The following is a 15,202-nucleotide window of genomic DNA, read 5'->3' on the forward strand; positions in this document are numbered from 1 at the left end:
GACTACTTAAATATACCTTGTTTTTTAGATTTGCCTTTGGAGGTATAAAAAATGCTTTATATGATTATGAAACAAATTTTAATTTTAATTTTATTATACTTTAAGTTCTAGCGTACACGTGCACAACGTGCAGGTTTGATACATAGGTATACATGTGCCATGTTGGTTTGCTGCACCCATCAACTCGTCATTTACATTAGGTAGCTATCCCTCCCCCAGCCTCCCACCCCCCGACAGGCCCAGGTGTATGATGCTCCCCACCCTGTGTCCAAGTGTTCTCATTGTTCAATTCCCACCTACGAGTGAGAACATGCAGTGTTTGGTTTTCTGTCCTTGTCAGAGTTTGCTGAGAATGATTGTTTCCAGCTTCATCCATGTCCCTACAAAGGACATGAGCTCATCCTTTTTTACGGCTGCATAGTATTCCATGGTATATATGTACCACATTTTCTTAATCCAGTCTATCACTGATGGACATTTGGGTTGGTTCCAAGTCTTTGCTATTGTGCTATATGATTATAGCACAAATTTTTAAAAATGAAACCCTGAATACTGAAAATAAAATATATGGACTAACTGCGTATCTAGCTGATGACATAACCACACAGACAGAATGACTCCAAGTGACTTTAAATACAGTTATCAGACTGTAAGACTACACAATGCTGGCATATCCCTAAAGAAAAGAACAATAAAAGTGTTTTTAACTGTTTTCAACATTCATATTGCTGATGGTGGTGTTGGTATTGCCATTCTGAGACTGTTAATGTATACAGTGGGAGATAAGGCATGTCAATCATTATGTTTTGTTGCTGAGAACTGGGATTTTTGGTGAGGGTAAAGGAGAGAGACTTAAGATTAATATAGTAAAAACCCCATAAACCTAACTTTAAGTAAACTATTAAGTATCTATATTAACTCATGAAAAGTTTATCTTTTAAAAAATACCAATTTCCTAGCTCAGATCACTGACAAGGTCTATAATTAGTGATCAATATCATCCCCACTAATAAGTACCAGGGCTCCTTGGAGAAATGTCTGATTCCAAGTCCGGGACAGGAAATGTACAAGATGAGATGGCAATATCTTGTCATATTAAAGGAAGTTTTCAGAGACTACTAGGGCTGTGTCAAAAGACTCAGCAGAGAACTCCTAGTCACCAAAGACTGGACAATTTAACCATCAATAAGATAACTGCAACTGACTGAATATCAAATATTTGAATCTAAAGTTCACAACAGTAGGAGGAAAAACGGAAAAGGCAGGCAGGAACTCATGCATTTCTGAAGGATGTTAGGGAACCAACTAATGGAAAACAGGTTTAAAAAGACAAGGGGTGGGAGAATGGATGAAGCACTTATTCTCACTTTTCTTTACAAATGGTGTCTCAGATAAATCAAATAGTTGATAGAAAAAGTTTTTTCATATAGAAATAGTCTAGCTAAAAAAAAAAAAACAAAAAACAGAATGACAAAAATCACCATTTTGAAACCCCCTCATCAGTTAATGCATCTAAACAATGGACATCAATGGCCACAGCCCACAGTAGAGCTAACCAGGTACTATGTACCTCTGGACAGAAGTCCATAACACCACTTAACCAAATGTCTTGCCAAAAATACCTGGTCAAGCCTCTAAATCTAATACAGAAAAAGATGAACACGTGTAACCTCACTACAGTAACATAATTAGCCAAATCCAGACAGTAGAAAACAGTAAGGAACAAATGACTCAGCTTCTTGAAAAACATTTTAATGAAAATGCGGGGGAAAAAGAGAATGAAGGAAGGCCATACAGATTGGAAGAGATTTAAGAAACGTATCAACCTATCACAAGTATAGACTTTATTTGGATCCCAATTCAAATTTTAAAAACTGGGAACATTTAAGACAGCCTAGAAAACATGAACACTGATTAAATATTTGATGATATTAAATTATTAACATTTCCCAAGGTAAGAGGATTGAAAAGGATTTTTTAAATCCTTTAAAAATCCTTTATTTTTAAAGGATTTTTCTCTTTTACAGATAGATAATGTAAAATTTACAGGTATAATAAAATAATGCCTGAGATCTGCTTCAAAAAAATTCAGGCTGGGCACCATGGCTCACATCTGTAATCCTAGCACTTTGGGAGGCCCAGACAGGAGGACTGCTTGAGCTCAGGAGGTCATGGCTGCAGTGAGCCATGTTCGTGCCCCTGCACTCCAGCCTGGGCTACCGAGTGGGACTGTCCCCACCCTACCACACACAAAAAATTAGGGGAAAGAAGTCAGGAAAGTGAGAGGGGAATAGATACAGAAAAATCTAACAGTGAAGTAGGGTGATAGGTACATAATTATTTATTATGTTTTTATTTAACACATAAAATTTTGTATGTTTTGAATTTTTCATAAACAAGTTAAAAATGATTTTTAAAACTGGAACATCCAGAGATGGGCCACAAAAACAGGCAGAGAAAAGAAACAAAAGAATTCATTCTGAGCTGTTAAATCCACATAATAGGAGTAGAGGTCTTCCTACCACAGAAGGTGAATCAGGGCCTTTTAAACAAACAATCATGCTTCATAAAGCTGAAAAGGAGTCAGACACTAAGGTGCAGAAAACGCTACTCTGTGCTTAAGCAACAGATGGGCTTTCAGCCAGTGAATCCACCAGGGCCATTTCTGAGTGCCATACCATTTCCCATGGGTCCCTTACTTTTCATTGAAGATTATATTGACAGCTGTACATGTATGTATCTGATATGGCTAGTCAAAAAACAAATTGCTCTCCTAGAACACAGATCTGAAATAAAAGAGAAGGCCAATGCTCAAACAATAAATTGACTTGTCAAATCAACTAGTTACTTCCCAACTCTGACAATGTACTTGGAAATGAATGATACTGTTAAGATCAAAAACATATATACATAAAACCTCAGTAAATCTAAAATTCTGAATGGAAAATTTTAGGGATACTTAGAGGCATTTTCCATTTTTTCTAATAAAGGGCATGCCTTTGGAAAAGAAAATGAGATGAACGTGGGGTTTCAACAGTATCAAAATATAAGAAATAATTTTCTAAATCATGAGTAACTGTACTAAAACAATGAGCTTCAAGCAAGGGATAAAATTATATTCCACAAGGATCAAAATAAATCAGCAGATGATTCAACAACCAAATTAAGAAAGTTTTCAATGTAAATGAAGAAGGAGAAATTATTTTAGCTATGTTGGAAAGTTAACTATCACAGAGAAAAAAAAAAGCATGCTTAAAAAAAAAAATTAGGACAACAGTGGAAAAGTATCCAGTAATTCCCATGACAAAAAAACAACAAATTAGGGAGTTCTATATTCAGGCAGAGAGAGAGAGAGAGAGAGATCAGTGTAAAGAAAATAGGTATAATCACAGTACTGGTTTTTTGTTTTTTACCCAAGGAAGTAAATAAAATTTAAGAGGTGAGCCTCAGTAGACCTCATGACTAAACATGGTGTTGGAGAAATGTACTTTGCCTAAATGGAATAGCCGATAGATGAGGTGAGACACCAGCTATATATATATGTGAGCACATGCATCCTACCAGGGAGATGTGCAGTTTTGATCATATTCTTAGGGTGGTCTGTGACCCAAAAAAAGGATAAGAACTACTTCTAATATAGAAAGTATTCCTGCAATTGGTAAAAGGTCAAAATAAATTATCTCTGTGGTCTCTTTTTTGTCTTCTCTAAAATTTGTCAGCTTAACTATTATACAAATTATAAAACTTTAGGCCTACAGGCAAACTGAGAAAAGCAAGGACAGAAAAGTCGGGACCTGCTCATGAGGTTCTAAGAATAATAGCACGAAATCAGGGTCCAAGCAGAGGCAGATCAAGTAGCCAGTGAGAAAGTGCTCATTAAGTTATCTGCCCCGAAATCTCCACACCAGTGCTGAATACTACCCATCATCTGTCACTCCTGTGGTTTTAGCTATTAAATCCAGAAAAGTAGTTTCCAAGGTCAGACAAATTTAATGCCTATTTACACTGACCTGTTAGTTTTGGCTGAAATAAAGGGTTAGTCGCAAAAGAGAGAAGAAAATAAAAATGCAAAAAAAGAGATGCTATAAAGGACAGAATTAACCTCTGCTTCGTTACAATGTGGCCAGGGTCAGCATAATGGGAAATGCAACAGTCATTAAACACTGAAAGAAGGACAGCGGCCACCTAGGTTACTCTGATAACATCTCTAGAGTACTCACCTGGGCCAAAACACTTTCCATCTCTGATTTCTTTTCGACAGAACACTTCTTATCAGACATCAATTTCTGTAAATGAGCTGTAAGAACAGTGTTGACATATGTCAATCAATGGGAAAAAGGACAATGCACTTTTTGGTTTCAATGCTAGACAATTAAAAAGTAAATCCAAGGATAAAGTTCTTAATTTACATGAATCCCACGGTTGATTTTACAGCAGCAGTCATGGTATTGTCTTGATTCATTTGCTAATTAGAAAAATTATCTGTATATAACTAATTATCTACATATAACTTTTTTAAAAATAAGGATTTAAAAGATCTATATACTTAAGATCTGTGCACTTTACTCTTTGAATGTTATGCCTCAATAAAAAATTTAATGAAAAACATCTGAGAGAAAGTTTAAACCTTTTATTTTGATCAATTCTATCTGAAAGAGATGAAGAACCTCACCTTTTAATAGATGGTCAGCACGAAAACATTCTCCATTTTTTACATCTTTCACCATGAAGTCAGCAAATTTGTCTACATGGCCAGAGGTCCTAAATTAACAAACACCAACCCAATTTGTCATTCTTATACAAATTACACATAGATATTACCTTATAAGATAATTCCCTGTCAATGTTTATATCTGTATATCTCATAGATGGAAGCTCCCATATCTATAGTAATGATGTATCCAAGACAGATAGTAATGTATGCCAGAGAAAATTCTTCCTCAAATCTATTTCTCACCCTCTCCCACATTCTTCCTTCCCGTAAGAAAAAGGACGTTAACTAGACAATAAAAAGACAATTCTTTTCTACAAGTTGTCATAAAGTCTGTACTGTTCTTCAGGATCAATTAATCCATGCCTATGCCATTATTATTAGTGATCTAAGCAAAGGCCAAAATCACTGGGAATTTGACTAGTTAAGAATTCATGGCAGCTCAGTATAGACACTGAACCTTAAGGAAAGTGTTTTCTGCCACTGAAACCTGTACTGACATTGGTATTATCTCTACAAAGTTCCTATTGGTGAAACAAGTAGCTAAAATGATAGGTAGTCCTGATCTTATAGAGCCATCATTCAGAATTCCTCATCTTAATTGGCTGAAATTATTAAGAGAACCTAACGGATGCCAATAGTAAAAATTAGCTCTCCACCAGGCAACCTTAAATGAATAATGATGAGTTACAAAATGGCAAGAATTCCTCTTTCAGTTTCACATTCTGAAATTCTGCCGTACTTTGGGAGGCCGAGGCAGGTGGATCACGAGGTCAGGAGATCGAGACCATCCTGGCTAACACGGTGAAACTCCGTCTCTACTAAAAATACAAAAAAAAATTAGCCAGACGTGGTGGCGGGCGCCTGTAGTCCCAGCTACTTGGGAGGCTGAGGCAGGAGAATGGTGTGAACCCGGGAGGCGGAGCTTGCAGTGAGCCGAGATCAAGCCACTGCACTCCAGCCTGGGTGACAGAGCAAGACTCCGTCTCAAAAAAAAAAGAAAGAAATTCTGCCCTATTTTCAATTATGTTGGTAGGAATAATCTAAGTTTCTGCATTGAAACTTCAATACAAATAGTATTTAATTGAAAATCTCTACAAATATACCTTTGCTCAGAACTTCTAAAAACTTGCATTAAGGAAATAATCAAGGATATACCCAAAAATCCATCTATCAAGATATTCGGTGCAGTCAAAAATGAGAAACACCTTAACGCTTTCAAAACGGCACAAACTAACGTATTATGGCACTTCCATAAAACAGAATGCTATCATTGAAAGTGCTTTAGATGAATAGTTAATGACATGAGTATATGTTCATCTATATTACATGAAAATAAGCAGTGTACTGCTAACACTGAAATACATAGTGACATACAGAAAAAACAGGAAGGACAAACACAATCATCTTAACATGGCTATCTGTGAGCAGAAGGTATACATTTCTTTGTTTTTCCATATTTTCCATATTTTCTACATGAAATGAGTAGTTCTTTATAATCAGGAAGTTATTTAGATAAGTATATTAAATAATTTAATAAGTTGTTTTATTTAAACTAGGATTTCCCCCACTCCAAAGTAAGATCTCACTTTAAAACTGGCTCAGGGGTGAGCATGGTGCAATCGATCTCCAGGATCTGTTCCTCTTGGATAAAGTGCTGCCTCCAGGTCTGAATAATATTGTTCTTCAAAGCACAGCCAACTGGCCCAAAGTCATACAGACCACTAACACCTATAGAATATGAGAGGAAAACACGTACTTTACCTTGTCGCTCTGAACAAATGAAGGCAAGGAGACATGAGAAACTGATACCTATATTCCCTACAAGTGTATTCAAGTCAACAATACAAATTCCTCAATACTGAGGAGCCTTACTTTCAGCTAGCTGATGGAAGTAAAGTAAAAAAGCTCTTACGCCATTTACTAATTCTGTATTTGTAATTTCAAGTAGGACTTGCCCAAAATCTATAACAAAAGTTCCCCCTTAGAGAACAGAATGAAAAAGCAGATTACAGTTTTCTGCCATAAAAATTACAAAATAATTTCTCACAATATCTGATAACAATGATCTATAATTTTAGCTTCCAATTCTCTAATTTATTCCTGGGTATTTGAGGCACTATTTAACCTCAAAAGGGTAAACATTTACAGATCCACTTAGCCAAACTCAAGTCAACTTTCAGTGGCAAAGTACTATATGTCTAATGTTGTTGTAATAATCCGCTGACTATGAAAAATATAGTTTTACATTTCATCAGTGAATTGTATTTGCCTATATACCTTCATATGGCATTCAGAGTGATTTATCTACATCCCTGGGAAGAATGTTTTCTCCTGGCAGATGACCATAAAGAATAATCTAAGGATTGTTTTATCACTGCCCCGTGTGAAGGGGCATAGTATAGTTAGCCAGTACTACAATGGCCCTCTGTTGCTCTTCAGTCTCCGTTGCATTTTAAAAAGAGTACATGAGTACACAGACACATCAAATGCATACATGGGCCTCCAACAATTCCCTACATCCTAATCGAAAAAAGTGCTCTCCAAGAATAAACGCAGTGGAGAAAAATAACAGGTATTACACCAAATGGTGACTCCAAGGAAACAAAAGCAAAACATCCATCCTCTGCTTTGTGGCCTGATACAAGTGGATACCAACAGGCAAGCCATGTTCTTGATTTAAGTATAATATTAGAGCCACTAACAACACAACTTCTTTTTGTCATTAATCCCTTACCTCCATAAATAGCAAAAGCTTGATCATAGAAAAACCTCCTCTTCAGGGTATCTTCCATTTTTGCTCGATCTACAATATCATCTTTGGGCTGTAACGCCAGCTCCTGTTAGAGATTAAATAAAAAGTGAGTGATTGGAGGGGTGGGTGGGAATCTGAACTTATATATCTGAATTTAGTTTATTCCTCACCAGAATTAAATATAAAATTTATCAAACAGACAAGATTTTGATAGGTTAAAAACAATAGAAGCCATAGGTCTTTTTTCCCCTTTGAGTAATATAAAAGATATCTTTAATCATTTAGGAAAATATATGATCATTTCCAAGATTACAACACTAAGCTTGGCCAGGTGCGGTGGCTCACACCTGTAATCTCAGTACTTTGGGAGGCCGAAGTGGGTGGATCACCTGAGGTCAGGAGTTCAAGCCCAGCCTGGCCAACATGGCAAAACACCATCTCTACTAAACATACAAAAATTAGCCAGGTGTGGTGGTAGGCACCTGTAATCCCAGCTACTTGGGAGGCTGAGGCAGGAGAATCACTTGAACCTGGGAGGCAGAGGTTGCAGTGAGCTGAGATCGCACCATTGCACTCCAGCCTGGGCAACAGAGGAAGACTCCATCTCAAAACAAAAAAAAAAAAAAAAAAAAAAAAAGACTAAGTTTACTTCGATGTAGATAATGATAAGCAATATAAGCAATATTTGAATTGTCAGTGGATTGTTATAGCAAAATGGTTACTTTAAAACCCCAAAACAACTTAAGTCTGGTGATGGGAGATCTATTGTTTGAAAGGTCTGGGAGCAGATATCAAATAAACAGACCTTTTCCTTAAAACAAACAAACAAAAATCATTATTTCCAGACATAAGAGAAGTCGCAAAGAAGAGCACAATCCTTTCCATGGAAATTCATGTAGCGTATTGAGTCCAGGATTTGCAGGGTCAGGAAGGCTTTATTAAAAAGTTGACATTTTGAGTTGCATTTTGAAAGGATGAGGAGTCTACCAGGTAGAGGGAAAAGAAAAGAAGGCATTATGGATAAACAGATAAACCAAATGATACTTGTTCAGAACTTTTCTAGGTCTCTCCCATCCAAAGAAATTAAAGATGAACAATCCTACACCTACTTATGTTCCTATTTTAGCATCCCAGGACTCACCTTTGCTTCCAGAACCCTCTTGCGGGCTTTGAGCTCAGCCACTGCTTTGTCTACGTCTACTTGGGGGGCTTTATCTTCTTTGAGTTTTCGCACAAGATCTCCCTAGCCAACAAAGAGAATTTATATTCAGGATTGGTTTAAGAAGTCAAGAAATGTTAGGAATGTGTTTTTAAGCATGCCTTTTAAAAAGTCTATGTAAGAATGATGCAATTCGGGCCAAGTGTGGTGGCTCACGCCTGTAATACCAGCACTTTGAAAGGCCTTCCTCACCACCTGAGGTCAGGAGTTTCAGACCATCCTGGCCAACATGGTGATACACCATCGCTACTAAAAATACAAAAATTATCCAGCCGTGGTGGGGGACACCTGTAATTCCAGCCACTCAGGAGGCTGAGGCAGGAGAATCACTTGAACCCGGAAGGCGGAGGTTGCAGTGAGCTAAGATCATGCTACTATACTCCAGCCTGGGTGACAAAGTGAGACTCCGTCTCAAAATGAAAAAAAAAAAAAAGAATGATGCAATTCAAATGTTTATCATGTGAGTGGTCATTATGAATGAAGGTCTCTGCCGTCTTCATTTATAATCCAGAAGAACACACGGGCAAGTTAACAAATAACTGCTCACATGGTGAACTTTTTCCTTTGGGTATAGAGGGGTGAAAAAGGAGGAAAGAAAAGCATTGATTAAAAAGTAGGAAAGAGCAAGATTTGTACTGAGAACACAGAAGAACCAATAAATTGACCACCTTCTTAAATCTCTCTCCTCTCGCTTACAAAAAAATAAAAAAATTATTCAGTTTTCCTCCCACTTCTCTGACCATTCTTCTCAGTCACTGCTGGCTCATCTTCCTTTGCCTTTCTCTTTACAGTTGGAATTTTTTTCCTTGCTAATATTTCTGAATTATTTTATTAACTTCCAACAACCTATACTAATTCCATATTTATAGTAATATGGTGGACTAGGTCATCTGAGAAAACAAACAAAATATTACCTATATAGGATGAAAAACTTTCAGCTGAGTAATTAAAGTCGTTAAATTGATATAGCTCTTGGGCACCCAACAGAGTTTCTAATTTCGGTGATCCATTTCCATACAGTATGTGGTTCATTTTCACTTTGTGTGATTGTTTTTGGTAGTCTCTTGTTCTTTGCTCATGTTTTTGAATACTTCTTTTATCTTAAAAAATTATCTTAAGCATTTTAAAAATATGTGATTATTCTAATACTTTTGGAGGATCTAATTCTCATTTCCCCTGAGTCTCACTCAAGGTGGCTTGTTTCCTCATGGGTTTTTAAATTTTGAGTTTGGCACTTATTATTTTGGTAACCTTAATCTGTGAAAAATCCTAAAAGACCAAGGTGGAAAGTCTGCTTCTTTTGCAATATGACGTTCTGGGTAAAGTATATGAAGAAAGAAATACGTAAGTGGAAAAGGAAAAATAATTTTAAAAGCCGTTTCGGATAATTGTGGATATTCTTTGATACTACCTCAAAACTCTGAGAAGTGGTAGTTTCTTCAAGGTTATTTCTAACTCAGAAACTATAGCAATGAATTTTTTGTACTGTTAGAATAAATCTATTAATGTATCTTAAGCTTTGAATGGCTCTTTCACCAATACCTGATTTCATAACATCATGCATTGGTCACCTGGAAAACATTGGTTCACTGAGTTATGCAGATTATCCAAATACTATCAAAAAAAAAAAATCCACGTTTGTTAATATCACCACTCATCTCATCACAAATATCTTTAAGGACTGTGAAGCTGCCAAGCTCACAGCAAAAGATACGAGTCTTCCCAAATTCTAAAATTTCCCCAAAGTTTGAATTTTATTATTGGCCACAAATACTAACCGTTGTTTTCTTAAAGTGACAAACTCACTTCGTTCATTTTCCAGATTAACAAATTTCTATGAAACATGTGCTACTAACAAGACCAGTCATTAAGTAAAAATCCCACTCCGGAAAGGTTTTCAATTGCACTTCACAATGGAATTATCCAAAATGGATAGGGGTGACAGTGTGTCTCATTTCCCCATATACAAAAAATGCGTAAAATTAGATCATCTTTATCTTTCAGCTGACATCGGACTCAGTAATTCACACAATTAACTAACCGATATATGTGTGTTCTTGGAAAATTAAAAAAAAATCCAAACTAACTTAAATCAACTAACTCGCATATTCGGAAAATATCTTAAAGTACAAAACAATTAATAATCAAGACAACATAAACAATACACAAGACAGTAGTAGCATCGGAAAGCTGCCGCGATCAAAGTTTACTTTAGTTAACTAGATCCAGTCTTAACTACCGATGGATGATTTTCACTGCAGTTCCAGGCTAACGTGGCAGAGGGAGGGGTTTGGGTGTGGTGTTTTTTTTCCCCCAAATTAGTTGTATGCTCCTTTCTAAAGGGAAGGATATTTTTTAAAATGGCAAGTTAAGAAAAGACAAAGGAACCACACCTAATTTTATTTGTGGAGTGGAAGGTGGGTGGAGGGAGACAGAATATGCAATCGGTATTCTGACACCAATCATGAAGAAAAAAGTTAAGCCCGTGGTGATATTTCAAAATGAAGGGCTATTTATTAAAATCGGTCAGGCTCAAACCAGCGAAGAGGACAGATGGCAAAGTGGCTGAATATGCGGCAGCTATGCCCCAATGAATTATTTCCGAGAGAGGGTTCCACCCTCTGTAGCTAAGGCAAATTATTGCATCAGGCGCCCATGCAGGAGAAACCCGTTTGGTGTTTACTACCAGGTCATGATCTCCGGGGTCCTACTGCAAGCTCTGGCTCTCCCTAATTGGATATGGGAATCATCTGAAATAATCTTTTCCTTGCCATCTCTAAATTCTAATCTCTATGGCAGTGCCCTAGGAAAATGAGGTCTATATTAAATCACCAAGTCCTCCAGCCCATGAAACCTTCCCTCACCTTCAGGAAAATCAAATTTCAAAATATTCCATACTAAGAATGGCTGACTTCACTCCGCAACACTTAGTTTCCCAGGTTTACGATCTGAGGGCTCACTGGCTCCAAATGGCCTTTTCAGAAGCCAGAAAAGGTGACAAGAGCAAAGGATGATGAGTTCACAGCATTAATAGAAAAGTTCGACACCTCCCCACATCCACGTTTCAACTCTATTTTCTCAGCCAATCATTCTGCTAAACTAAGCACTGCATGAAGGAAGATGTTAAGGAGGAAACACTATTCAAAGCATCCTGAAGATTAAAGGGCCTGGCCGTAAGACGAAAAGAACTGGCAGTTTTTCGGCTCATCATTGACCACGAAAAGAATTAGGAAGCTTTCCACCCAGGGTGCACAAAGAGTACAGCAGAGCCTGGAAAACTGAAGTTAAGGTTATTCAGTTAGGAGGCGAGGAGAACCAAAGGGTCACAGATCCCAGCCCCACTGGAAATAGAGGGGACGCGGGCTGTGACAGAATGGGGAAGGGAGAACGGAGCCGGAGGAGAGGGACGCAGAAGTCGGAGGGGTTCCAGGGAATCATCCAAAAAGAAAGGAGGACGGAGGTCCGCGAGAGAGGAAGTGGCTGACGCACGGGGGACTTGGGACCAAAGTGGGGGAGGCGAAGACGACGCCAGAGGATGAAGGGAAAGAAAGGGGTAACCGAAGAGAAGGACAGTTCCCCGGGGAGGAGGGAAGGATGGCCAGAAGAAGGCCCTGGGAGGAGAGCCAGAGGCTTAGCGGAGGGCGCAAAACACCGGTACCTGCTGGCGCACTGCTAGCCTCAGAGGTGCCAGCACCTCCTCAGCCCCCGCGCCGTCCATGCTGCTCCGGGAGGCGGCGGCGGGCAAGGAGATCCGGGCGCAGGAGGGCGCGCTGAAGGGCCGGCGGAGCAGGAGCGAGGGCCGGGCTAAAAGCCGGGGCGGCAGCACCAGCAGCAGAGCGGCGCGAGCACCTCTAAGCAGCACTGGATGCGGAGAGGGCATGAGCCGGCGGCCCTGGGCAGTCCAGAGAGGGTGGCGACGGAAGCGGCACGCGCGGATCGGCTCGCAGCATGATGAAATCGCCGCGTAAACGACGCGGCGCGCGTGCTGCCGCACATTCACCACCCCACGACGCGGCGCCAGGTCGCCGCCGCAGATTCGACACAAAACCCGGAAGGACCCAGCCGAGGGTTTTCTCCGGTTCAGGCGAGGGGTAGGTAGGGCTGCGAAAAACAGATTTGCACAGAAGTGCGTCAAGCCACCCTAGCAGGGTGGATGTTCAAGGACACAACTCTGAGCGAGACCTGCAGGCCGAGACACAGGAGAACCTTCAAAGCATAGGCTTTTATACGAGTGACACCCCGTTCGACCTACTTGAACGGACACTTCTGTTTGTTCTTTCGCGCCCTGCGCCTTAAAAGGGTCGCAAAACATCAAATCAGATAGGGACGTTAGACTTACGTTGCTCAAGTGCGGATGTTCCCCAGATAAGGAAATAGGCCCAGAGAGGTTAATGATTTGCCCAGTGTCACACATTCTTGGTCCGCCGATGTCAAGACAAAAGCTGGCGAACGGGGGAGGAGGAATGAGGGGATAGGGTCACCCCAGGCTTTCTGGAGAAGGTAAATTCCAATCTGCCCTTGCGTGGCGAGCAGGATTTGAACCAGCAGAGGTGAGAAAGGCAAGAGGTGCCTGGTAAGTCTTTCTGCTCAGTCTGTCTTTCTGCCTCAGTCTATCTGCCTCCTGTGGTTAGGCCCCAGCTGACCAACCACCCAGAGATGGTTCCCCCCGCCCCACACACCCAGTTCCTCCTGCCCAAAGGGTGGAGGGCCTAGAAAAGCTGGGTTCCCCCTACAGAAAAGGAAGAGAAAAACAATGTGTTGGTTATAAAAACAGCATTGCGCACACCTGCAAAAATGGCTAAAATGAAAATGTTGGAAAATGCCAAGTGACCCTCTGAGACTCCCCTACACTGCTCGGGGGAGTGTCAGTTGGTGCAGCCAGCCACTTGGGAGCTCTTCGGCAGTATCCACTGAAGCCGAGCACGTATATCTCCCTGTGACCCACAATCCCACCCCAGGAGTGTGCAGGAGTAGACGGGCTCACTGTAATGAAGTCTCCTTTCCTAATAGTGTGAAAGTCCATGTTATTTCTCTTCCCGTTCCAGTGTGCAGTTCTGGAGAAGTACTTAAAATTCAACATGAGCAGGGTGGGTTGCTTAAGAACCTTCTGCAATATTGAACGATTATACTTTTAAACACTTTTATTTCAAGATTTGATATTATAATTTATTTGGCTTTTATTTTACTAGGCAATTTTGAATTTATTTTAATATCTTTAAATGTGAAAAATCATCTTAAGTTTTACTTTTATTTTTATTTAGATTTTTATTAAAATGTTGAAATCTATATCCTTTGAATAAAACTATTTTATTTCTAAAAAATTCCTTAGATCAATAATGTCTCATCCATTTTCATGTTAGGACAGTCCTGAAAGGACTCCAAATCTGTTCTTCCCTCCTCCCCGACCAATTCATCCTCCCCACTGCTGCTTCAGTCATTCTTTCTTTCTTTTTTCTTTTTTTTTTTTCCAGACAGAGTCTCGCTCTTTCACCCAGGCTGGAGTGCAGTGGCGTGATCTTGGCTCACTGCAACCTCCACCTCTCGGGTTCAAGCGATTCTCCTGCCTCAGCCTCCCGAGTAGCTAGGATTACAGGTGTGTACCACCACGCCCAGCTAATTTTTTAATTTTTAGTAGAGACGAGGTTTCACCATGTTGGTCAGGCTGGTCTCGAACTCCTGACCTCGTGATCCGCCCACCTCAGCCTTCCAAAGTGCTGGGATTACAGGTGTGAGCCACTGCACTTGGCCCAGTCATTATTTCTGAAAGGCAAATCTGACTGTGTCCCTTCTCTTCTCAAGACACTTCAGTAGGCCCTTCATGGCCCTTGGCAGAATTTCCCAAACAGTTTTCCTTTGAAAACTGTGTCTGCACAATAATGATAATAGTTTACGTTTGTTGAGGACTCACTATATACCAGTTAGTTCTAATTTATCTCATGGAATTGATTCACCAATTTAGTGAGATAGGTTCTATAATTATTCCGAATCTTCACATGTGGGATTCAAGGGACTGAGATATCAAACAGCTTGTCCATGGTCACACAACTAAGTGAGTGTTGGGCCAGAATGTGAGCTGGGGGCAGAGGCAGATTTTCTACATAGCTAATGAAGCTTCAAGTGAGTTTAGCCCCTTTCTCTGTTGGGTTCTTTAAGTGCCCTGCAAGAGGCCCTAGTATTGTGTATGTATGATCATATATTTTTCTTTCTTTATTAAAGTTCATTTCTTTGAGGGAAATAAATTTTGCACACATTAAAATGAACAAAAATGTATAGTTCAATGGGTTTCGACAAAGCAATATCCTTTTGTAACCCCAACACCAAGCAAGATAAAGAACATTTTTCGCTGACCCCACAAAGTTCCCTTGCGTGTCATCCTGGTCATCCCACCCTCCACAACCAGGCAATCACTATTCTGATTTATTTTCCTCTTAGATCTAGACTGTTGTATAAATGAAATAATGTAATATGTACTCTGTGTCTGATGTCTTTAATTGACCATAATGTGTGAGAGATTAAT

General features: G+C 39.6%; 1 protein-coding gene and 1 long non-coding RNA gene across 2 annotated transcripts in view; one reads left to right on the top strand and one right to left on the bottom strand.

The window, feature by feature from the left end:
• The window catches only part of GARS1 (glycyl-tRNA synthetase 1), a 39,187-nt gene extending 25,847 nt beyond the window's left edge, over positions 1 to 13,340 (bottom strand). The window contains exons 1-6 of the mRNA XM_003270486.2: positions 12,344 to 13,340; positions 8,608 to 8,709; positions 7,449 to 7,551; positions 6,301 to 6,442; positions 4,673 to 4,761; positions 4,221 to 4,297 (exon numbers count right to left, since the gene is read on the bottom strand). Coding sequence (XP_003270534.1) covers positions 4,221 to 4,297; positions 4,673 to 4,761; positions 6,301 to 6,442; positions 7,449 to 7,551; positions 8,608 to 8,709; positions 12,344 to 12,565 — 735 coding nt within the window. The 5' untranslated portion in view covers positions 12,566 to 13,340. The remainder of the gene's footprint in view (positions 1 to 4,220; positions 4,298 to 4,672; positions 4,762 to 6,300; positions 6,443 to 7,448; positions 7,552 to 8,607; positions 8,710 to 12,343) is intronic.
• The window catches only part of LOC101176058, a 42,320-nt gene continuing 39,842 nt past the window's right edge, over positions 12,725 to 15,202 (top strand). The window contains exon 1 of the long non-coding RNA XR_004026392.1: positions 12,725 to 12,776. This is a non-coding gene — a long non-coding RNA (uncharacterized LOC101176058). The remainder of the gene's footprint in view (positions 12,777 to 15,202) is intronic.

The sequence above is a fragment of the Nomascus leucogenys genome, chromosome 17 (genome assembly GCF_006542625.1).
Source record: "Nomascus leucogenys isolate Asia chromosome 17, Asia_NLE_v1, whole genome shotgun sequence".
Classification (NCBI taxonomy): domain Eukaryota; kingdom Metazoa; phylum Chordata; class Mammalia; order Primates; family Hylobatidae; genus Nomascus; species Nomascus leucogenys.